This window comes from Asparagus officinalis, chromosome 8 (assembly GCF_001876935.1).
Source record: "Asparagus officinalis chromosome 8, Aspof.V1, whole genome shotgun sequence".
Taxonomy (NCBI): Eukaryota; Viridiplantae; Streptophyta; class Magnoliopsida; order Asparagales; family Asparagaceae; genus Asparagus; species Asparagus officinalis.
In genome coordinates this window covers 130,227,829-130,236,682 of record NC_033801.1, presented here as the reverse complement: position 1 = coordinate 130,236,682, position 8,854 = coordinate 130,227,829, and the positions used below count along the sequence as shown (strand labels likewise).

At 39.8% G+C, this 8,854-nt stretch overlaps 3 protein-coding genes across 3 annotated transcripts in view; 1 reads left to right on the top strand and 2 right to left on the bottom strand.

Annotated features, from left to right (window-relative positions):
• The window catches only part of LOC109821957 (pentatricopeptide repeat-containing protein At3g09060), a 3,775-nt gene extending 797 nt beyond the window's left edge, over window positions 1-2,978 (top strand). The window contains 3 exon segments of the mRNA XM_020388112.1: window positions 1-1,503; window positions 1,578-1,748; window positions 2,861-2,978. The exon segment at window positions 1-1,503 is cut by the window's left edge and continues 22 nt beyond it. Of these exon segments, the coding sequence (XP_020243701.1) occupies window positions 1-1,356 (1,356 nt within the window). The 3' untranslated portion in view covers window positions 1,357-1,503; window positions 1,578-1,748; window positions 2,861-2,978.
• On the bottom strand, window positions 2,486-3,758 carry LOC109851474. Its single transcript, XM_020421614.1, has 2 exons — window positions 3,342-3,758; window positions 2,486-3,250 (listed from the first exon to the last, which is right to left on the bottom strand). The coding sequence occupies exons 1-2, from the start codon at window positions 3,711-3,713 to the stop codon at window positions 2,831-2,833; spliced, it is 792 nt and encodes a 263-aa protein (XP_020277203.1). The 5' UTR covers window positions 3,714-3,758; the 3' UTR covers window positions 2,486-2,830.
• LOC109851473 (protein NRT1/ PTR FAMILY 8.1-like) lies at window positions 4,051-6,436 on the bottom strand. The gene is made up of 4 exons (XM_020421613.1): window positions 6,215-6,436; window positions 5,921-6,138; window positions 5,282-5,832; window positions 4,051-5,202 (listed from the first exon to the last, which is right to left on the bottom strand). Exons 1-4 carry the CDS (start codon window positions 6,327-6,329, stop codon window positions 4,380-4,382), a joined length of 1,707 nt encoding a protein of 568 aa, XP_020277202.1. The 5' UTR covers window positions 6,330-6,436; the 3' UTR covers window positions 4,051-4,379.

Here is an 8,854-nt window from a genome sequence, read left to right as displayed (position 1 = left end):
GTAAAGCCGAATGTGGTGACGTACAATGTAATGCTAAGCGGGTTGTGTAGGATTCGGAGGTTTGAGGAGATGATGGAGATTTGGGGGAGGATGATGAGGAATAGGCATCCACCGGATTTTTTGACGCAAGGGATTTTGATTAATGGGTTGTGTGACATGGGGAATGTCAGAGGGGCTTTGAGGGTTTATTCCGAGATGATTAAGACGGGGTTTGGTCTTGATGTTGTTATGTCAAATTCTTTACTTGATGGATTTTGTAAAGCAGGGATGATTGACGAGTCTCTGAGACTGTGGGAGTCCATGGGAAAGGAAGGAACAAGGAACACCGTAAGTTATAATATATTGATCAAAGGTTTGTTTGGGAATGGTAAGGCTAATGAAGCGATTTTACTTTGGGAGAATCTCGGGAAGGATGATGATTGTCATCCTGATTCAGTGACTTATGGTGTTTTAGTTCACGGGTTGTGTGAAAATGGGTACGTTAACAAAGCATTGTGGGTGTTGAAGGAGTCACAAGAATATGGACATTGCCATCTATTGGATGCCTTTACATTTTCATCTATGATAAATGGATTATGTAAAAATGGGAGATTGGATGAAGCATTGAGAATTTCCGAACAGATGGTTGAACTTGGTTGCAAGCCCAATTCCCATATTTACAATACATTGATGAGCTATTTTTGTAGAAAATCTAAGGTAACAGATGCCATAAGGATTTTTAATGAGATGAGCATAAATGGTTGCTCTCCTACTGTTGTCACGTACAACATTCTCATAGACGGCTTATGCAAAGTAGAAAGGTTTCATGAGGCTTCAACTTTTGCAAAACAAATGCTAGAGAAAGGTTTAAAGCCTGACATGGTTACTCACAGCTCATTGATTGATGGTCTATGTCGAGACAAGAAGCTTGATGTTGCTCTTGACATATGGAATCATGTTCTAAATAAAGGATTTGGAGTCGACATAATTATGCACAACATTCTTATTCATGGTCTCTGCTCTGTGGGAAGAACTGAAGAAGCGTTGCGTGTTTATTTTGATATGAAACATAAGAACTGCTCCCCTAATCTTGTGACACATAACACACTTATGGATGGACTTTATAAAAATGCGGACTGTGAAAAGGCTGCAGATATATGGGATGAGATGTTAGAAGCTGGTTTAAGACCAGATATCATTTCTTATAACATCGTATTTAAAGGTCTTTGTTCTTGTAATAGGTTATCTGAGGCCCTTAATTTATTGGATGATGCATTGAGGCATGGAGTCATTCCAAGTAGCATTACTTGGAATATTCTAGTTAGGGCAATACTCAACAGTGAAGTTATTGAATCATCAATGTTGTGTGTACTGTAAAGAAACATTTCTATTTTTTGCTGGCTATTGACTACATAACCAGCTTTCATGCTTTTATGTGCCTAGGAGCTGTAGTGTAAAAGATATGAACATGAGCACAGGACGGAAGAGTTGGCTTACTGGATGCAGTCTTCTGATTCATACGAGGTGAGGCTTTGCTTCTCTCTACTAATAGTTTATTCCTCTTTCATGCTTTTTACATGTTGGTCTTTTACATGCAGCAGATCTTCCTCAAAGTTCTCAAGTGTTTTTTCAAAAGAGGTGGATAGTTGCCAGCCTAATTAGAAAGAACAGGCATTTCACAGTGGCATTGCCATATGAGAACACGGTATGAGTTTGATATGGAAGGCTGCTTTGAATTGCATAGCGCATGGATTATGGGACAGCTGAAGGTATTTCAAAAAGGCATATGAACCTCTCATAGTACAGTTTTCAAGCACCATCTTAATCTTAATTTGTGAATTAGTTATATATTTTATTGAAAGTATATGTGTTTCCCTGTACTTTTTTCATATTTTTTTTTTTTTTTAAATTTTATAATTTGAAAGTTAACCTGAGAAGTGAAACCCTAGCTGTAATTGTTTCACTGATCTACTGATTTTGTTAGGGTTAGGGACCTAGGGTTTAGATGTTGTTCAAGGTTTCTGTTTCATTTGAGTGAGTGAAACCCTAGTTAATTTTGAGCGTTTATATTATATTAGATTATTTTATATTATATCATATTATTATTCAGTCCGAAAGTTTCTTTCTTTTAAAAGTTTTGTTCCAATCTTTGCTTTAGATTTTATGCAAGTGCATTGCTTTTTCTTGAAGACGGAACCTTCCTTTTCTGTTTGTCCCTAGGTTTTTAGTTAAGGTTCTTGGAGTTGTTTTTCCTTTTCCTATTGCTTCCTTAAGGTTATTCAATAAATCTGCTAGAATTATTGCACGTGCAAATGTGCGTGCAAGCTACATTAAAACTTAATTATTCTTCACAAATTCTCTTCAGCCGTTGAATCACTCATAAACCGCAAACATCGTGCACTTTGTTTCTTAGGACCTGGGCATGAATACTCCATGCATGGCTTTCAGTTACATAGAGATTAATTTTTCTATTGACCTTTTACCAGATTGCAGTTTGCTAATCATGTTTAACTTGGTCACAAATCCTCTCTCTGATTTATTATGAATTTTGTTGAAAGAAAATAAGTAACTCCCAAGCACGTACAGCATCAGAACTTGTAGTTCGGTTACATTATTTTGGCAGTGGAAGAGGTATTGCCAAGATAAAGTTCTGATGCAAAAGCAAAGGTAGCTGGTATGTATCAGACCACAGGTTAGAGTTTACTGTGGTTTATTTTACCTTGCAACATCCAACCCATTGCTATTTGTATATCTTCTACAACATTTACAATAGCTCGCACTCAGTAATTAGAGACTCCACGAAGAATATAATTTATCTACTGATCTTCTGTTTCATTTTCAATCACCATTTCTATCTCTTTCCTTGATTGTCGCCTGACAGGCTCCTCTCATAGATGAATTGAGCAAGCAAGCCCAAAAATATGAATGATAATGCTGCAACTTTCCCCCATTCAACGTCAGTAGTAGCAAAAATGGCATTAGATATGGTGATGGCTAGCACAGACATCAACCCGAGGTAAATATATCTGCGAACTTTTGAGCCTGCATTCTCCTTTGCGATCTCTTTAAGCTTTTGTGTTTCAATCTTAGCTTCGGCTTTGGCTTCAGGTGTTTTCTCTCGCAGGTTCTTGAAGAAGAGACCTTCATTTCGGTCTTTTTGGATTTGATCCTCAAATTCCTCCAGCACCTTCTCGTTCTTCTCAATCTCCTCTCTGTTTATATCTGCAATCTCTTCAAAAGCCTGCATCTTGCCCTCCAACTTCTCCAATATCTGGAAAATCACAAACAGAGATCTCTTACTTAGAAGAAAATGAATATTTGACAACAAATAATGTTTTCTTGTGATAAGTGATAATACAGACCCTGTCACCGGCATCATCAAGCTCTTTCATTGCCTTCTCACCAATCTCATCGAATCCTGCACTTGCATCTTCCGCAAACTGAGTTAAGTAAGCGGAGCGCTCGTCTAGGAAATCAGTGAGGCGAACCTTTTGGGTTTGTAGCATCGCTATCCTTGCCAGAATTTCCTGCTTACGCTTGTCGCCTTTGGACGAAGATGAGGAGCCTGATTCAGGCTCATCTGAGTTGGAGAAACAGAGGGTTGATCTTTGCCTGCTAATGGACTTTTTTTGGTGAGGGAAGGATAGTGGGTTTCTGATAGGGGAGTAAGTTACTATGGCCTTGAGGGTGTTCATTTCGACCTGTTCAGTTAGGAACTGGAGGGAAGAGAGCATTGTCTTGTGCTCTCTATGTATTGGCCTCCAATTCTGCACCTCTCATTTCCAAACCCGGGACAATAATATCCATAACTTTTGAGGATAAGCTTATACAATCGCAACCATGTAGGGAAAAGAGGATGGATTATTTAATTTGTTTGTGTGTTGACAATTTTGCCCATCTTGTGGGTATCCCTTGTAGATGTTTATGGAATAAATTTGTCTAGAGTGAGTTTGATGCATATCTTGCTCCAATATTTTATTCAAAATAATATATTAATTGCTGCGCACCAAGATGGTAATATCCTGCAAATAGCAGTGATGGTTGTAAGATGCCTAGTCCCAGAAAATCTTTCTGCTCGTACGTATTCTGAAATCTTTTAAATGTGTTGTTGAGTAAAATAAAGATCTTGATACATAGATCATAGAAACCAGCCAATCTATAGCCAAAAATGTAAACAAATGCTGATGCTAATCAGTAGTCGACATGAATAAAGATATGGCTTCCTTCAACTACAAATACCTTTCAGTGACAAATTTATTAGTATTGGAACAAATTTCATAAACTAAAATGCAAGGACAAGTGGAACAAACATTTGTCTATAAAATTTGCTAAAACTTCGTTTCCAGCAATTTTTTCCCTTGTGAGCTAGTACTGTAATAGTAACAGCAAAATCATCAAGGCTATGTTGTTTTCTTATAGGTATACCGCTTTGCAATCAGGAGGTACACCCCAAAGTTCAAGAGGCTAAGAACTGCAAGAAGCCAGAAGAAATAGTCAAGATGGCCTCTATTCAGATTATCAGGAATCCATCCCAGCTTTCCATCTCTTGTAGAAATGTCAGTAACCACCGTCACGAGCAGCGTGCTAAGGTAGTTTCCAATCGCACTGGTGGTCAGCGACAGCGCCGAGCACATACTCCTCATGGCATCTGGTGCTTGATCATAGTAGAACTCTAGTTGCCCGATGAAAGTGAAAACCTCAGCAACCGCTATAATGAGATACTGAGGTACTTGCCAGAAAATCGACATAGGCACATAATCTTTAGAATCATACAAATTATCTCTCGCTACAACGTGAAGCCTGATGACTTCTACAGTGCCAGCTACCAACATGGCTATGATGGAGATGACAAGGCCAATGCCCATTCGAGTCAGCTGGGTGAATCCTCGCTCGTTGCCAGTAAATTTACGAGCCATAGGGACGATAAGTTTGTCATAGACTGGAACCAAAATGATGACACAGATGGTGTCAACCATAGAGAGGGAGGCGGCGGGGATCTTGAAATGTGGGCCCATGTGGGGTTCCATCTTCTTGCCTTGGAGGACGAACATAGTGCTCATCTGGCTATAGACTGTGGAGAAGAGCACAGCACTGGCCCATATCGGTAGGAGATGAATGATGCATTTGAGTTCCTCGACCTGAGTCACGGTGCAGAGCCTCCACGGGTTCGGCCGGGCCTTGAATCTGTCATGCTCAGTCTCAATCGCAGCCTTATCCAGAAACCTGAGTAGTAAAAGTATGTCCATTAAAGAAAATTCATGAACTGAATCCATGCAAGTGATTTAAGTGTAATGCTGCTTACTTCAGTTTTTCTGTGTGATTGAGCTTACGACTGCCTTCTATTGCAGATTCTTTGTCAGTGACCTCATACAACAGAGACTCGTCATCATGAACCTTCTCTCGGCATTTCCTGAGCGATGCAACGAGAACCTGAGCAATCCTTGTAAGGGGACTGCCACCAGGTTTCTGATGGCGATACAGTGGTGAGCCAATGAAGAAGCTGGCCACAGCGATAGCCATAACCGCTGCAGGGATTCCAAATCCCCAATCCCATCCCACATAGGTCTGTACCCAAACCAAAACAGAAGAGGCGAGAAGAGCTCCTATGTTGATGGAAAAGTAGAACCAGTTGAAGAAGGAGCTCTTGCTCTTCTTCTCAGATTCATCGGATTCATCAAACTGGTCTGCACCGAAAGAAGAAACACAAGGCTTGATTCCTCCCGTCCCGAGTGCAATTAGATACAGCGCTACGAAAGCTGTTCCAGTTTGTACTGCAGTTGGGTGGCATACATCATCACGGCATGGCGGTTTAAGTCCTTTGACAGATGCAGTCATGGTTAGAAGCGATAATCCCTGTCAACAAGTCAAAAATTTCTGAAATTCCTCTTAATGAAGAGAGAGAGAGAGAGAGAGAGAGAGTGCGTGGGGGGTTGATACTTACAATGATGTAGACGATCATGAAACTGGCGATGGTCCAGAATCGACCGAGGTATGAATCAGCAACAAAAGCCCCGAGGAGGGGGGTGATGTAGCAAGTGCCTGACCAGTTAGTGACGTTGTTGGCAGCAGAGGTATTGCCCTGGTTGAGGACACCCTCCATGTAACTCACTAGATTGGTGCTCATTCCATAGTATGCCAATCTTTCGCAACATTCATTCGCTGAAGGAAGTAACGCGAAGATCAATAACGAACTGAGATAGATGGGAGGAGGTAGACAAAGGTCGAAGGAGGGTACCGAGAATGTAGGGGCAAGCTCTCCATCGTCCGGTGTTCGTTTTGGCTGCAGGGTTTCCACGGATATCTGTTGTTCCGTCTTTCGTATACTTATTATCCTCGTGTTCCATCTCCATGGATCTCTTTTTGAATTTTGAGAACCCAGGTACTCACTACTACTCAGCACTCCAGCAGTTTTTTTTTTTCTAAAAAAAAAAACCCTGCTCAATATTGCAGTGTGGCACGACAACAATTTTAAAGCATTAGAACAACAACAACATTATTTCTTCTTCTTCTCGTTTTTGGTGGACGAAAAGCAACTGGTAACCGATGAAAAGCAACTGCTAACCAAAAAAATCCTTGAGAATCAGGACAGGTTCAGGGAAAATAGTACTAATTATAAAATCTAGCCGAGTTGAGACTTACTGAAAATCTAAGTGAAACTTTGTATTGAAGTCTGTGATATATATATAGCCAGGATGCACAAGCTTTCTCACCAATCTCAGTTTTACTCTATATATATAGGGATCGAATTCGTCTACGCATGCAGCTCATTCTTCTAAAATAGGCATACAATCAAACTATTTTTATTAATACATATATAGTGATAATAAGGTTTTAACACCATCATACCTTTGTGCGGTGACTCTTTAAACTGCTGCTCCTCCTTAAACTCAACTCACCTCACTTTCTGTTCAATTTATACGTGGAGATAATTGGACAACATCTTTGAGGAATTTAAAAAAAAAAGGCATTTTCTGGTAATAACAGCAAATATTGAAGGCTTGTAAGAAATATGCTCGCGCTTCGAGCGGGAGAGCAGAAGATGACATTTAATTTAGGCGGATGATATTAAGTGGGTAGCAAAATATGAATGGAACTTTATTATTATTTTAACTCGACGTTGTGCGTGGGATTGGCACGCAACTTAAGGAGCTGGGATTGAGATATATAATAGCTGATCGACTAACATTATTAGATACTGGTCGCTTTTATTTTATTCGGTTTTTCTATAGAGTGCCCTTGGGCACTCTATAAGAGAGGAGAGAGATAGAGAGAAATGAATGAAGAGAGGATCCCAATGCAAATCATGGGGGCCCCCTCCTCATTCATTTCTCTCTATCTCTCTCATCTCTTATAGAGTGCCCAAGGGCACTCTATAGAAAAACCGTATTTTATTTTATTTTTTTATTGTTTTAAAACTAGAATGGGCCGCCTCAATGACTACTTGGAGATGGTTTTCCACCGCGCTTGTTTCCTCGTTCGATATTGGGATACCTAATTGGGCTTTAGTCTAATCACGGGGTAAAATTTTCCTAATTAGGATATTAGGTAAACTTGTAAGAGCACTTCAATTTTCCACTGAATTTGATGAAGTTTGTTAGTGGGTGGGCAGAATGTTTCTTGCAAGCTTGTTCAGCCAATAGCCAGGAATGGTTCGGAGACGTTAATTAATAAAAAAAGGAAAATAAAATAAAAAAGTGAAAATAGTCCTGATATATAAGCTGAAAGGCTAATATATATATATATATATATATATATATTATATATATATAGTATATTATATATTAATATATATTATATATATATATATATATATATATATATATATGTTTTGGGCTCTATGGGCTCGCTGTTGGAAACTTCGCCACTGGCTAATCGTTGCATAAATCCTGTCGAATCTGCAATGACACATTTGTTTTATTTCAATTAAAAACCATATAGTAGAGGAGCTGTGATGGGCCCACGATTGGATAGTGGTGAGGCACGACAAATAAATAGGAAGGATGACGAAGGCAAGTCGTGCTAAAGCTCCATTGTGGTTAAATGATTAAGCAAGCTGTCCAAAGTCTCACTTGAAAGAGAAAGAGAAGACTTTGGGGGGGGGGGGGGGGGGGGGATGGATCATTGAGCCTATTGGCCGCTGGCGTGATTTTCTGAAAACTGGACTTTTACCCCGCCGTTTCGGGAGTCGAAGAAACCTAGCGCACGCGAAGTTGTTAGTAGGGCGTGTGAGCCGAATGAGCTTCGGCACGTGAACACAATTGTGCCACGACTCCCTCCGTCACTCCATTTATTGACCCAATTAAATGCTTACCGTATTTATTATTAGTATATATATGTTGCGATTGACGAATAACAAAAAAAAAAACCAAGGTAGATGTTTTTCCCTTTTTTCCCCCTTCAAAATTTTGATCTATCATCATGCGAGTTTAGTTTTTGAATGTTAGATAAGTCATTTCCATGCGCTATCTCAGTATGAAAGGGTACGTATTTCCTTTTCTGTATATTTACTGATTGCAAATACTTTGTGAGAAGTTATAGTCTATCGTATATATGAATTATGAAGAGGCCGAATCAATTTTGAATTTGCATATTAATGGGTTCTGGAAGTATTGGCTGCTTCCCAAAAAAAAAAAAAGGTTGTCACCACTTGATTAGATTTCGTCCGGTCGCACTCGAATGAGATTTATCAAAATTTTATAAAAATCCCCAACATTTTACCGGTGCCGCGCAGAAAGGCTGCAAGCAAGTAGAGGGGCGCAATTGACTCGTGATTCTCAACAGTGAGAGGCTGCTGCCCCACGGAGTAAAAGGATGCTTTCCATTTTAGGAAATAAACACTGGGCCCCACCTCTCCCCCCCCATGTGCGTACCTATT

Excerpts from the sequence above, each read along its gene's own strand:
- LOC109851474 (XM_020421614.1), bottom strand. The coding sequence starts at position 3,713 with ATGCTCTCTTCCCTCCAGTTCCTAACTGAACAGGTCGAAATGAACACC. Across the intron at positions 3,251-3,341 it reads TTGATGATGCCGGTGACAGG|ATATTGGAGAAGTTGGAGGG; the intron begins GTCTGTATTATC and ends GTGATTTTCCAG.
- LOC109851473 (XM_020421613.1), bottom strand. The coding sequence starts at position 6,329 with ATGGAGATGGAACACGAGGATAATAAGTATACGAAAGACGGAACAACA. Across the intron at positions 5,833-5,920 it reads TCATGATCGTCTACATCATT|GGATTATCGCTTCTAACCAT; the intron begins GTAAGTATCAAC and ends ACTTGTTGACAG. Across the intron at positions 5,203-5,281 it reads AATCACACAGAAAAACTGAA|GTTTCTGGATAAGGCTGCGA; the intron begins GTAAGCAGCATT and ends TTTACTACTCAG.